Below are 15,481 nucleotides of genomic sequence, written 5' to 3' on the forward strand. Positions count from 1 at the left end.
CCAGGACAAACTTTTTTGAGTGCAAAAATGTGTAAGTAAAATGTCTTGTGTTATTTGATTAATTATTTAGTGTTATAAAATGTATATATGTGTACGTTTTTAACTTGGGGGTCAACTGACAGGTCTTTGACCAACCCAAAATGAAGAATCACAATACATTCATCAATAAACTTGTGCAATATATTTGTATTATATAAAAGATTTTCTAACACTGTGATTTTTGTAGTCAATTATTTATTATTATTATTATTATTAGAGAGAGAGAGAGAGAGAGAGAGAGTGAAAATCCCAAATAGACTCCATGCTCAATGAAGAGTCCAACGCAGGGCTTGATCTCAAGACCCTGGAATCATGACCTGAGCCAAAATCAAGAGTCAGATGCTTAACTTACTGAGCCACCCAGGGGTCCCAAGATTCATTTACTTTTTTAAGCTTATTTATATCACACCATGTCTTAGATCATAAACTGTATACATTACCTTTTGTGCTAAAACAGAGCAGGTTCCAAATATTCCAAATATACAATTTCCTACTATAGTAACGACCACAAACCTATCAGGTTTCTTCAAAATTAATCAGCAGAACATTGAAGGAATTTTTTTTTCATGAGAAAGGAAGCCAACTAAGCTTATATAATTTATATATAACAATACATTCTGTTTGTTCCCAAATCGAACAGAAGTTCTTCTAAAGTAGTTGGTTTGCACACAGTAAGAGCTTAATAAACATTATTTGAATACATTAGTCTCTCTCTTTTGACCCCCACCCTACCATTACACATATAACTACTGCTAGCAAATACCAGAAGGCAACTAGCTCTGAAATCCACCCGCCCCCCTGTCCCTGGGGAAATAAGAGTCAAAGTTTAATCACCTGAGCAAATTTTCTTTTATTGAAAAGAGTTAACACCTGGTTCCCTTGAAAACACATACTTCAATGAAACCATGAGGCTGTCACAGGAATTCATAAAAATGCACGAGGCACCATGAACCTCACTGGCACAGGGAACTTGTTCTGGTGATGAAAGCTCCTTTTGTAAGAGAAGTTGTATGTACAGAGCCAAATTCTCTGGCTTACTATTGGTTCTCCTCCATAACGGCCACCCTTAACCCCAATAAAGCAGAAGGACACAGCATACAACGAGCCCTTTTTCTGGTTGCTATCCCCAAACCCCTTTGCCTTGGAGTCGCTCCCAACCCTACAGCATTAACTTGGCCCCAGGGTTGGGATCACTAACCAGATGGTCTGTTGCCTGCAGAAATGCGCATGCTCAGTTCATAAGCCCGTGCACACCCAATAAAGCGCGGAGCTCAGGTGAGGGCGGCTGCTTTTAGATGCTCATTTCTTTAGTTTTGTTCCGCGTCCAGTTGATTGAGTCGCTTTACAATCATGCTGTTGATTTTCTTAAGATCGTCTATGTCCTTTCCCTCAGCTGTTAGTCTTCTCGACACATCATCCATCTTGTTTCCAGTTTGAACTTCAAAACAGAAAACAGACTGTGTTGCATTGATAGCCAGTGTGTTCCATCGGGACCCGCTAGTGCCTTGTGTTGGTGTTTAGCCAAGTGCTGAAAGGCCCCCTTGGCAAGTCCCCTGCTCCAATAACCCACGCAGCCCACAAGCCCGGGAGAGAAATCGCCGAAGACTAAAGCTGTCTACCAAAGTGCATTACTTTTACAATTTATTGGGCCCAGCCTCGACTACCTTTGGCAGCTCCACACAGATTTTGGCTGAGAAACTTCACTGTGAGCCACCAAAGGAAACCACCAGCTAGTCTCACTGGGAGCATATCAGAGAAGTGATTGTTACATCGTCTTCTTAGAGTGCTCTTCTCCAGAGGTTTTTTGCTCCTCGTTGGGAAATGAGGTTTTCTGGCTTTCAGCCTATTTTGACATAGCTCTGCTGGTTCTGAATTACCAGCCCATAAATGAACATGTAGTAATTCCCCTCGGACCATCCTAAGAACAGAGACTGTATTTTCAAAATAAACAGAACTCTTGGCAATAAAATAAGCTATGGAGGTTACTCCATACTCATCAAAGGTTAAAATTTCCAGGAAATGCAGCAAAAAAATCCATACTTAATATTTGAGCTTCTTATTATTTCCATTTTAAGCAAGTTGTTTTTCCCCAACTAATGTTGCTGGTAGCATGCCACGAGGCTTAGTGGATAAACTAATGTGGGAAAGTAAACTAGATAGAAGAGCTTCCCCTTCCAGGCTTGGGACAAATGGTTGCCCAGAAGCTGCTTCTTCCCCATGTCTGCAAAACTATGCTGGATGAATTATGGTCTAAGACATGAAGGAAGGATCTTAATTGAGATTAACTACAGAGCCAGGCAGAAAAATCACTTGCTTCTGGGGAAAAATGTGAAACTGAAGTAAATTCATAACACATAATATCCTTTCCCCTCTTGGGAACCTCCTAGTGGAACATAAGTCAAACAGAGAAGGAAGCAGCAGCCGGGCTGGCTTGAGTGTGTTCCACGATACACTGATTCCAAATTAAATTCCAAAAAAGAAAGAGTTCCATGTGCAAAAATGTTAGAGAAAAATTTTGCACTGATCTGCCTCTTGGAAACTCACAAGAAGTAAAAAAAAAAAAAAAAAAACAATTTGAGCATTATCTAACTCAGCAATTATCAAACTCCTTTGACCATAGAATCCTTCTTCCCTCAGGCAACAACAACATCCCAGGAACCTAGTATTCTCTGGAATAGACTGCTTGGCCACTAGAATTTGTTACCAGAGGCATGTATAGTAATCTACTCTTGTAGCCCATTATTCCTTTTTAGGACAGAGATTATGACAAAAACATAAGGTCCAATGGTTTAATAAGAATGTAATCAAGTATAAAATAAGTCTTTTCCCTCTTACATAAAAATACCAGTTATAAAGAATACAGGTTCTTTCACATCAGTGAAAAGACTACAAATTTGCACTAAATCCCACTGAGAGCAAAATGGTTTCTTTGTTAAAGAGAGCACAGGCCAAGTTCATTTCCAGAGGCCTGTGCCAACTCCACTCTGAGGCTGAGTTAAGGTTTGTCTGAAAACCACAGGAAGTCCTTGTTTTATTTCTTCAACATAGGCAATGGAGGGCAGGGAAGCTTTGGAGCCAGACAGGTCAGGGTTTGAATCTTGGTTCTGCCTCTGATTAGCAGGGTACACATGGAGAGGTACATTTCTAGGTCTTAGTCTCACGTCAGTAAAATAGAAATACTAAATACTATCTTAAGAGGTAAAGATGTAAGATAATGAATTTATGTATCTGGCACAGAGCAATAGCCCAAAGAAAGACATTCTTCTTGGGGCGCCTGGGTGGCTCAGTCGGTTGAGCGGCCGACTTCGGCTCAGGTCATGATCTCACGGTCCATGAGTTCGAGCCCCGCGTCGGGCTCTGTGCTGACAGCTCAGAGCCTGGAGCCTGTTTCAGATTCTGTGTCGCCCTCTCTCTGACCCTCCCCTGTTCATGCTCTGTCTCTCCCTGTCTCAAAAATAAATACATTAAAAAATTAAAATTAAAAAAAAGACATTCTTTGTTCGTATCTTCTTTTTCTTTCTTCGTATGACTTTGCTCTCAACGTAAAACACCAGCAGCAAATATAACATAAATCACATTTATACAAGAGGGGTATAATGACAGTAATAAAGTGCATGCTCTTTGAAGTCAGGCAGGAGTGTCTTTGGGCCCTGATTCGGCACTTATTAGTTGTGGACCTCAGGCACGGTGATTAACCGAAGCCTCAGTGTCAGCATCGGTAAAACCAGAATAATAGTAGATCGTACGACCTAGAGTTGTTACAAGGTTGTGAGCAAACAGACTTCAAGTGTTACTTAGCATAGTGCCTGGGAAAATGAGTGCTCGATATATAGCACTTCTTATCATCATTACCTTTAACCTCATTACCCGTCGCTCCACAGAAGAGAGAAGTTCCTTTGGGTGGCTCTCCTGCCAATAGGGATATCTAAAATTTCCTGCTGGTTTAACTCAGTCATTACCCCAGATGGGTGTGGCAGAATGGTATTTGGAGCATTAATTTTTGTTGGTATAACATTTCAGAATTCAGAGTAATGCATGGGCTTTTTCTGGCCCTGAAGATTCAGGAACAACCCACATCCAATGGACAGTCAGAGACAAGGGCACCATTATTGTAAGGATAGTTCCCATTGAAGCTTTTAAGTTAGAGAGGGCATGGACTGGGCCAGAGAGAAGCAGTTAAATATCCCACCTCCCCACCTGCCCCGACCCCAGGCTAGATAAAAAGCCAGAAGGAGAAGGGAGTTTGGGGAAGAGAAGGGGTCTGAGGCTGTAAAAGAGCCACACCCCCTGCCCACCTGTCTCCCCCCATCATCACCACCACTACCTCCTTTAATCCTGAATGTATTTAAATTAAAGGCCTTCCAAAGACATGGGCTCCACTTCTCACTGAAGATTTTTGAAGGCTACAGGGCCTGCAAAGCAGGAAAGGGCAGAAGAAATAAATGATGGTTCTCAGGACCCAGGGGAAAAGGCGTGGTTCAGGGCAGCAGGAAGCTGAAATAAATCCAGATAATGGCCCACAGAGGTTAGCTGAGGGAGAGAACTGATGGGCTTGAGGGGAGAGGGCAACCCACAGAAGGAAAGGACAGCACCCTGCTCCTGCCAAGGCAGAGAGGAGAGTGGCCCTGAGGCCTGGGGGGTCTCGCCATGTGGGACAGCCCAGCCACCACTCAATGGCAGAGGTCAGGCCCAGGCTGAGAGCAGGGAGGGCAGGTCGTCATACAGCCCCGGGGAGTGTCAAACAGGAAAGAAGTGGCCTCATCACCTCCCCAACACAGCCTCTGGGACCTTGCACAAGCCCTCAGTGCTTCCAATAGATTTCTGGGAAGTGAGAAAACCTGGAAAGGAGTTTGAAACCTGAATGTGACTCTATGGTAGAGACCTGAATTAATGGAGCAATTATGTACTGGATTAAGAAAAACTAGAATCAACATTTGACAGCCAGGGACTCCCAAGTAAGAAAGGAAAGTTATAGAGACGCCTGGGTGGCTCAGTCAGTTCAGCATCTGACCCTTGATTTTGGCCTAGGTGGTGATCTCACGTCAGGCTCTGCTTTGTCAGCCTGGGATCCTATCTCTCCCTTGCTCTCTGCCCCTCCCCCACTAATGTGCTTGCGTTTGCTCACTCTCTCATGCTCACTCTCTAAAAATAAATAAATAAACTTTAAAAAAAAAAGAAAAGAAAGTTATAGAAATATTTAATGTCCTTGTTCGTGAACTTGTGGCACTGTGGGCTTACTTCCCCAGAATCACAGGGTCAGGCACTTGCCGTCTGTCTTTCCAGTGTAGCAGTGATTGCCAAAAAGCATGGACTCCTCACAGGAGCAAAGTTAAACAACCAGCAACAAAGTAAGAGCATTTAAGAAACGAGAATGTGTCAGTGGTACTTACCTATTAGAAAGATCACGAAGGAAACCAGTGCCAGACTGACAATCAGCACAATTATCAGCCCCATAAAAAATAGACTGTGACTTCCGTTTCCTGAGTTAGTGCCAACGTCTGGGATTTTCTCCTGGAGAGCTAACATGAAACAAACAAAAATACCTATGACAAAAACTCCTCAGGGTCCACCTTGCCAGCAGAACTGAACAGTCCCCCACTGTTAAAGACCCGAGTAAGGGATACACCCGTTTTTCCCTGTGATCACCCTGGAAAGTGACTTATGTCATAGGAATGTCTTTGGACTTACGTCTTTAGTGCTCTTTGTGAATTTTTTACCTTCTTCATCCTTGGTAGTCAAAAAAATAAGCAGGGTTTAGCACTCTCCTTGGAAAGTTCTTTGAAGATGGTGTTAATACTGAAGAGGCAGGACGTGGGTTTTCTTTGGATGGGTAGGAGAGGATATGTGTGTTAAGCTTTCAGAGTGATGGAGACTGTATTGCCCTCTTCTCTGAAGTGACAGGGGAGTAAAATACAGCTGGCTGGGACACCTATGCTGAGTGGAAGGCTGAATGCTCTAGGGTATCTCCCAGAAATGCCTTTCACCATAGGAGTAAGTTAAGCTGACATCCATTTAAATAGAAAAATGGCCCGGATGTGTCTGGGTTTCTCAGAGCTGTCTTTGGGATGAAACTGCTTGGCAAACAAGGTTCTTTTAAATGTTGTGCAGTTACATTGAGACTACAACTATGCTTATAAAGCAGCTAAAGCATGAAGTGTCTGCATTTGGCCATTTTGTAAGGCCTGTTTGCCTAGGAACACCCAAATTAAATTAAATAAGCACTATAGGAACTTGGGGTCATGGAGACCATTAACTTCCTTTCTGTATTCTCTCCTACTTTGCATCGGTCCCACACACTGTGCTACCTGATAATAGCTAGGTGGGTGGCTTAGGTCCTGGGCCGTGTAAATACATCATGCGTCACCCCGCAACAACTTTTGCTTCCTAATCAAAGCAATGGCATAAGCTGGTACCCAAACACCTATTCCTGCGGAGACTTGACTGCAGTAGAAGCAGATGAAAGTCTGAACCCATTAAAATGAAGAAAAAAGCAAGACCTCAATTAGGATTTAGAAGGGGAATAATAGATATAAATTTGGAATTACCTGAGTTTAGAATGGGAATGGAACAAACGACTAGTAGAAAATTAAGGCCTGTGTTTGAAAGTCAGAGTTGAAGCTGGAAAAATGGGGCTCAGAATGATCTGAGAGAGCTCGTTCACAATATTTAGGGAACAAAGTACACATTTAGTATTTAGAGGATTTTTGTTTTGCCTTTCTCCTCCTTTTTTAACCCTTTAATTGGGACCATTTGTGATTTTTAAGTAGAAAATGAAGTTGACTTCATGCCCCCCCAAAATTTAATGACTTCTTGAAATCTGGATGAATGTGTGGAGCATTTTCTCAGCAATGCACTACAAAGTAAGACTTCTCCTGGAAAGTGGGCACCACCGTGACCTGGCCGTGGTCTCTGGAAGGCACGACAGCAGCCAAAGGGGATGAGCAAACCTCTTGGAAGACCAGCACTGCAGTTTCCCTGGCCTTTCCAGGGAGAAACACTCCACAGAAACTTCTCAGAACTCTTGAAGACACATTCCAAATCTTGCTTAGGACCCAAGAAAGCCCATAAGCCTGTCAAATATTAAGAGAACTAACACAAAAGTTGACTAATAATAAAAAGCATTTCCTGCACTGAGCTGTTCCTAATGCCCACCCTGCCACCCACCACACCCACAGGTCCAGATTAGCCTTTACTATTTTTAGGGGGCCTAGAAGCCAGGAAGAGCCAGCAAGCCTGGGAGGCACACATACGGAGCAGATGCTGTGAGCCAGCAGGACAGAGGGTCAGTCTGTTTAAGTCATTTATGGAATCCACAATATAAAGCTTTCGATCTTCAGGCATGCCTCGAGAGCTGGTGTCCTGGGAATGATTCATAGTTCCTGGAAGAAAACACTGACACTAAACAGAAGGCCGGCTCTGGGAGCCCCACTGCACAAGAATCAGAGGCCACAGGAAGCTGGACAGGCACGGAAAGAACCACCCACATGCATTATTTCCAGCTGAAGGTCTAGAAAAGCTGCACTTGTCCAGAAGAAAATATTTCCCTTTGGGGACAACGTTGTACCTATTCTTTTTGCTTGGCTTGCCAGGAAGCTCAGACTCAATTGTGACACCCAATTTGAGCCCTTTATACCCTGCTTATCTGAATATCCTCTTTCCTTCTCCTCAGATTTCTTAATTCTCGCTATTTTCCCTGAGCCTGCTTTTTAATTTTGTAATTTATTTTATTTCATTAATTTTTTTAAGTTTTTATTTATTCATTTTGAGAGAGAGAGAGAGAGAGAGAGCACATGAGCATGAGTTGGAGAGGGGCAGAGAATGGAGAGAGAGAATCCTAAGAAAGCTCTGTGCGGACAGGGTGGAGCCCGATTCGGGGCTCAAACTCATGAAGAGTGAAACCATGAAATCGTGACTCCGGCTGAAGTAGGTTGCTTAACTGATTGAGCTGCCCAAGCTCACTGAGGTGCCGCAAGAAAACTATTTTAAAATAAATTACAAAATTAGGGGCACCTGGGTGGCTCAGTCAGTTAAACATCCGACTTCAGCTCAGGTCATGATCTCACAGTTCATGGGTTCCAGCCCCGTGTTGACAGCTCAGAGCCTGGAGCCTGCTTCAGATTCTGTGTCTCCCTCTCTCTCTGCCCCTCCCCCACTTGTTCTCTGTCTCTGTCTCTCTCTCTTTCAAAAAATGAATAAAAATTGAAAAAATAAAATAGTTTTCTTTTATCACAGTTTATATTCTGGTGAGATGCCTCAAGTCCTTTGGACAAGAAAACTATGTATAAACATACGGAAAGGTAAAACTAAGCTAGTCGGCCTGTGGCCCAAAGACAGATTGTGAGAGGGCAAGAGAATATTACCGCAAACCATCCTAATTGCATGAAGCTTTAAAACATAACTGCGATTTTTACATTCTCACTCAATATGGTATATATGAGTCTCCACCTTACATGTATTCTTTAGCCATTAGATGCTGGCAGGGAGTCCTCAAGACAAAAATCTTCGCAGCCTAGGGTGCTATAAAGAGGAACCGCGCAGCGGATTGGAGGCTAAACTCCGGGACGTCTGAGGGCTCTTTCTGCCGAATTTCCTTAGATTGAGGCCTCTTCCATAGTAAAGAATTTTAAAACTGAGGTTGACACTTAAGGTAATATTTTCTGATGACAGCACTTCCAGCAAACCTGAAAAGCCCGAATGGGTTTATTTATAAAGTCTGTTTTATTAGGTCTCTTCTAGCACAACAGAGAACGTGTGCCCTTTTAATTACATGAAATAAAGGGCTCTAGGAAGACAAATTCAAATTACCATCAAAACTGTCTCTTTCATGGTGGTGTCTCTTCATAAAATGAGTCCAATGGTGACATAGGGACTTTTTGATGTGAAAGGGACTGTAGACACGCTCTAGTCTGGGCACAGAGCCCGACGCAGGGCTCGAACTCATGGACCGCGAGATCATGACCTGAGCTGAGGTCAGACACTTAACCAACTGAGCCACGCAGGTGCCTCCCTAACCCTCTTTCAAGACTTGGCTCAAACCCCATCTCTCGAAGAATCAACCTGCCTTTCCTTTGTGCTTTTGCTGGATGCGGTACCTTCTTCCATCAGAACACACATTCTATTTTACAACATTTACTGCTTACATCTTTGACTTTCCTGGTTGACTGAGAACTCCTCAGGGTGGGCACCAATCCTATTCTTCAAATACTCAGTGTCAAATGTATAAGCCATGACTTACGTTAAGTTGGAACAGCTAAAATATTTTGTTTACGATTTGAAGCTCACCATTTACAAAAGAATTTGAGGCAGTTAATAATAAATGCAATGACAGAAAGAAACTGAGGATAAAAATCCTCATGTGATATCTATCTGGACTCTGGTAAAGTCAATAAACTTTGTGCCTTCATTTATATGAAGCAACACACTGTTTACTTCCTGTTAACATTAAAAATCTTTCCTTTAATAGCAGTTGCAAAATGAAGAAAGATAGAGTTAGGAGAAAACAAATTCAGAAAAAAAAAGTTGCAAACACCTACAGATCTGAAAAAGGATCAGCCATTTACTAAACAGGGTAAACTGGGGGCGCCTGGGTGGCTCAGTCAGTTAAGCTGCCGGCTCAGGTCATGATCTCGCGGTCCATGAGTTCGAGCCCCGCGTCGGGCTCTGTGCTGACGGCTCGGAGCCTGGAACCTGTTTCAGATTCTGTGTCTCCCTCTCTCTGACCCTCCCCCGTTCATGCTCCGTCTCTCTCTGTCTCAAAAATAAATAAACGTTAAAAAAATTTTTTTTAAATAAACAGGGTAAACTGCATCCTGAAACATTAAAAACCAGGAATTCCCCAGTCATACCTAAAACCCACTAGTACTTGTAAAAAATATGCTCCTGAAACCCTAAGAAAAACATGGACTAATTAAACTTTTTATCAGTCAAAGCTAATAACTAAACAAGGTGTTCCAGGTATCCTGAAATTTTAATTAACAAAAATATGTAATTCTCAGAGTATTTTAGATTAGATATTACTGAAGCATTGATATTGATATTACTGAATTCCAAATATACTTCATGGAATAGTCCTAAGGGAATGACATGAAGTGATCGTTTTTTAAAAAGCAGCAGCAGCATATAAAATAAAGGAGACTTAGAGATCAATCAAGTCTTATCCTTTCACAGATAAAATCATAAGCAATGGCTGATGCATGGTCACAGATCCTACTCTTCCAGAAATGCTTTGTATTTTATCATCTCTTATACTTTATTATCCCGAGTACTAATATTTGATGAGCAATAAAGGTTTGTATGTCACATCATAGAATCATCATTCCAGCCATGGCTTCTATTTTAGGTGTGGTGACTGGCACGTGGTTCATTTTTGGATCTCTGACTCAACGTCCTTAAGCCTTAGCTTCCCCTTTAGGAATGGGATTGCTATTGCTCAAATCTCATACCGGAGCTTAATCAACGGTTACAAAGTGGAGGAACAACTAGAAAATCATAGCCACAAAAACTAACCTAGGAGCAGTGCAGCTAATTAAATCTCCAAATGATCAGCCTTGCTACTCACTGAAAAAGGTGATTCAGTGCAACAACAAATCCAAAATCACTGAGGCAACAACTTAGAGTAAGCTATGACGTGCCCTGAAAGTAAATTTCTTCCTCAGGGTAAAGTCATAATATAAATAGATGCCATTTTCATGTACTTTTAAATGAACTACAACATGCAAATGAAAAATAACTAGCAAAGAAAATGGGATTGGGTGTCCGTGGTTCATGGCCACCAAGAGCCTATAAATGGCTCCGTGAGTAAATGGATCCAGGATCACATGCCCTGAAGCCAGGACCCACTGTTGTTGACACCAGTTGTTGCTATCTCTGGCATCTCCATATAAGGGCACCTGGGAACAAGCAGCAGGGCTGAAGAAGCCAAAGTGTTACTAAATTCTGCATCACAGTAGCTCAACCCTCCTCCCTAACTCTGGTGTGCAAATTTGCTCACTATTCTGAGATTGACCAAAGCAGTATCCTTTTAACGGAGCCTTTTCTAATCCCTTGCACTGAAACATGTAAGTAATTTCATTTTCCTCCAGCTTAGATCACGCTCACAGCTCTTTTTATCATTTAAGAATTCTTTGACCAGCTACAAATAAATATTCCAACAAAAGAGTTGTCTATGAAAAATTGCTTTGCTCTTTATTTTTTCCCCTGGGTGCTCGATATCAAAGCACAGAAATGACACACCGGTATTGCTTGCCACAAAATCCAAATTGTTATAATAGGGTTTAATTCAAAGCTAATAGGAAGCTTTATTGAGTGAGTCATGGTAATTTGTTCTTTAATTCCATTTCAGAGTCAGTGCCTCTTCACATTCAGGAATTAATTTTTTAAATCAAGTCTAAATCATTTCTATCAAAAGTTTAAAGCACAGAGCACACGCAACCAAAAACATCCCAGCCGCAAGAATCATAATTCGGTGTCGGTAGAGTAATAGCATGCAAATTACTTACAAAAAATGTGAGCTTTGACTGCTAGGTTACCAGAAAGGAAAAGAAAGAAAAAAAAAAAAATACTATTCAGAAGCAACTACAGTAAAACTTTCTATGAATTCTGTAGTCCTGTCTTTGCCTTCCTTCAGCGAACGGGTGCTCCTACAAGGCCCATAAACCCCGGCATGATGTTGGTCTATATTTAGTGTTAATTTAGCCAAGCAGGGTAAGATTTCCAAATACTTTTTATGCAATGTCTAAGGTTTTTAGGGACTATATTACTGAAACTATGCTTTAAAAAGAAAAAGCCACCATGCCTTGATTCAATTGGTAACTGTTGAGGTTGTTATTGGACCGAAGTTAATGTCCTTATTTGGCTGATGGGACCGGGTAAGCGGACACATTTCTCGCACTCCTGCCACGGTATGCTCCCATATATAAATATCCAGTAGCGGACCGGAGCTGCCATTCTGACAGGACTCCAGACCAACCAGAGGACTGCAATAAAGAGCGACAGAGAAAGGTTGTGATACTAACTGGGATGATGGCACGTCAGAGAACTCCGAGTGCTTCCAGAAGCTACAAAAAAAGATTGCGAGTGGGAGATTGTATGGCTACAGACCCGCTGCAGAAGAGAGAAGCACTGTGTCTCATCAACTTCCCTTTCTACTCAAAGCCTTTATTTATTCTGAGTTTTTATGCATCCGCTTTCTCAGAAATGCCAGACTTTCTCTCATGGGGTTCCCGCACAGGCACGCCAAGGAGCGCCTGCCCTCTGGTGTACATGAGAGGAGCTACAGTGAGGACTGCCATCCTGTGAGTCCCATTCGCAGGCTACAGGGACAAACTATCCTGGCAGGACACTAAGGGCTGGGCAGTAATCAGATACGCAGTCCTTTCCAAACCTACCTTCTTCCACTGCACATCTAGATGGACACATCTATAGATCTTTGAAACAGTTTGTACGTCAATCAGAAAATGTTTGCTTCACGGAACTTTCTTTACATTTATATTTAGTATGGACCGCGGTCTACATTTAGGGGAAAGGAATGCCATTTCCTTAAGCTTCATCTGTACCAGGGGACCAGTTCACGGAGGAAGCAATATAACTAGTAACTGTCTCCTCAGAGGTACATTATACATTAAAAAGCTATGCCAAATTTCTTGAAAAATGAAAATGTTTGTTTGCTGTTATATTATCAGCCTGTTTATAAATCTCCTAGCTACCTGATCAGTCTTAAACCATCAAACCTCTGAAGAAACAGCAGCCTCATTCTGAATATGTACTATGTATGTTTTTCTCACTCCTGTAACCTTACAACCCTATCAGTCCCCCTTCAGGGATGAGGAAAATGTCGCCTAAGCAATTCCTTACCCCAAAGTCTGAATTCAACCATATTTTACACAAGGGAAAGGGATGAAAAGTTCTTATGGCTTGCGATTAGACTTCTGGAGAAGCAAGTGAGAGCAAAGAAAGATGACATACATACCTCATTTTATCTATTACGTACTTGAAAGATCACATCAAGAAGAGTTCAGTCGTAAGAAGAAAATAGGTATTCTCACCTGAAATAATCTGGGGGCACTTTTAAGTATTTCTTGATTTTTATTTCAAACACTTTATTTTACTATATCTAGATTCAACTCCCAGGAAATTCAGTAAATGCCATCACAGCCTTGAATCATGGATGCTGGTTGCTTCAAAATTAATGCTTGAGCCTCAAAACATTAAGAACTGAGTAGGCAGGGACCATTTTAAATTCCTTTAAACCAGCAAGATTAATCAAGAACCAAGGAATGAACTGGTTCATATGATATGAACTATCATATACCATTTTGCTACTTTTGAGAAAACTCTATTTTTATACATTGAAGCCCCAGTAATCCTTGTCTAGCAACTATCCATAAATTTCATGAAGATGTACCCATCCATAAATTTAATATACAGATTAACTCATTTCTCTCTTCTTCCTCCTAAAACCCCATTAAAAAGGCAGAATAGGAATTAAAATTAGAAAACCACAAGAATGAAAATTGGAAGAAATAATACTGAACAAGATTCCAACAAATGTATTGAATACGGAAGAGAGTAGTCATTATCCGCATGTGTAGAACGGCAGAACTCAGGCGGGCTTAGGAATTGGAGGCAAGAATGAAGTATGGAGCTAAATCCAGGCAGGTGATTTCATAAAGATTGAAAAACTGTGTTATAGAAATCTACCCCCCCCCCAAATAAATGATTAAGAAATAAAGCCAGAGGCTCAATTCAGCAGTTCTAGTTATTTCATGGAGTTCCAGGACAAAGTGTGTATGTGTGGGTTTTGTGTGTGTGTGTGTGTGTGTGTGTGCGCGTGTGTGTGTGTGGGCAGAGGGTAGGTGAGGGGGGCTGGGCGGGGTCAGGGCCCACCAAAGCACAGTTATCGCTGAATTTTTACAACTCTAAAGTACCTCCAATAACAAAACGAAGAAATAAAAATTGCACATCACAACAGTTTTATTACAATAGAGCGAGGTCTTCAAAATTCTGAATTTGATTTTCTACCTAAAATTTTATATACCAAGCCATACTACCTTTCAGGCATGCGGTAGTCTAAGTAATTGAGCCTCTAGGCACCCATTCCTTCACTGAAGGAAGTGTTCTCTACCAAGCAATCTAAGAACAAAGACACAGGGTCCAGAAAACGTGGACTCCAACCCAAGGGAGGAAAACATATCCCAGGATGATGAAGTCTCAGAAACAGTTGTACATATACATGGATAAGAGAGAAATTAGTTTAGACTGAAACAGGTATACGGTTGGGCTTTGACCCTGTGGAAAATTGATCTTAAAAAGTTTTACGTATTTGGGACTGTTTCGGAAGAATTAGTGATGTAAATGTAAAACCAACACAAAATGTTGAGAATGGTAAGGAAGCACAGGCAACTCATTCAGGAATGAACACAGAAATATGGTCACTATAATCCAACGATGCCAATTTAATGGAAAAATACCAGAATGAGAAAAAAGGAAAAAGGAAAAATCATCTATCAAATAGGAAGCTGTCAGATGTCTAAACATAGTAAACTAGTAACAGTATAAGCATATTACTTAGAAATCTGAAACCAAGGCCCTAGGAAAAACACCAAAGGCTGAAACGGCCCCTGTGAAATGGAAAAGGATGGAGCAGGGAGCTAACTTTCCCCCTTACAATCCCTGAGGTACCATTCAACTATGTATATACATCATATTAATAAAAATTTTTATTTACAAATAGTATACATATATGAAATTGAAAATTTACGGGCGATAACTACTTGCAATCGTTTTTCCAGGATTCTGACCTACTTGGGAGTACAAGAAGGTGGCAACAGCAAACTCCGGTTCTGGATTCCGAGGCAGTTTTCCTCTGCACCAAAACTGAGAGATGGGACTCACGCTTGCCACAGCTACAGTGACTCTACAGGCCAGACAATACGGTTTCAACAAGAAGCTACATCACATGTCCCAGGAGTTACTGAGAATGTTGGGAAGAGCCCTGGTTTGGGAAGAACACCTTCACCGATCTGGGCTCTTCTCTTGTGTACAGGTTTACCACCACACCCCCCCCCCCCCCCCCCACGAAGCCTCTTATTACTGTTTTCTGCACTAAACCCAAACAAATCAGTAACTAGAATCCCAATGAGGCGCTAAGTATTATTCTACAGTGATATACCCAATGACATTGCTACATTCTTTCATCTATCTTCATGCTTCCAAATATACAAGTGAGTTTTGTCTCTCTCCCCCTATCTAGGTTGGTTATTTTGAACTTTGTACCTCAAACCCATAAATGTTTCTTCTACTAGAAAAGAAGCACTTTTAGTGTGAAAAGATCTTTATTTCAAAATGTAAGACTATAGCAGATAAAATGTGTTACTGCCCTCAGAGGTCAAGGTTGGCAGCCTTTCTGGCATATGCTGAACTCCTCATGAACTCCCACTAGCTT

At 41.6% G+C, this 15,481-nt stretch overlaps 1 protein-coding gene across 1 annotated transcript; it reads right to left on the reverse strand.

Annotated features, from left to right (window-relative positions):
* Positions 1 to 864: 864 nt before the first annotated feature.
* LSMEM1 (leucine rich single-pass membrane protein 1) lies at positions 865 to 15,086 on the reverse strand. The gene is made up of 4 exons (XM_058724557.1): positions 11,538 to 15,086; positions 7,290 to 7,418; positions 5,430 to 5,558; positions 865 to 1,477 (listed from the first exon to the last, which is right to left on the reverse strand). Exons 2-4 carry the CDS (start codon positions 7,411 to 7,413, stop codon positions 1,347 to 1,349), a joined length of 384 nt encoding a protein of 127 aa, XP_058580540.1. The 5' UTR covers positions 7,414 to 7,418; positions 11,538 to 15,086; the 3' UTR covers positions 865 to 1,346.
* Between the last annotated feature and the right edge of the window lie 395 nt (positions 15,087 to 15,481).

The sequence above is a fragment of the Neofelis nebulosa genome, chromosome 4, assembly GCF_028018385.1.
Source record: "Neofelis nebulosa isolate mNeoNeb1 chromosome 4, mNeoNeb1.pri, whole genome shotgun sequence".
Lineage (NCBI taxonomy): Eukaryota > Metazoa > Chordata > Mammalia > Carnivora > Felidae > Neofelis > Neofelis nebulosa.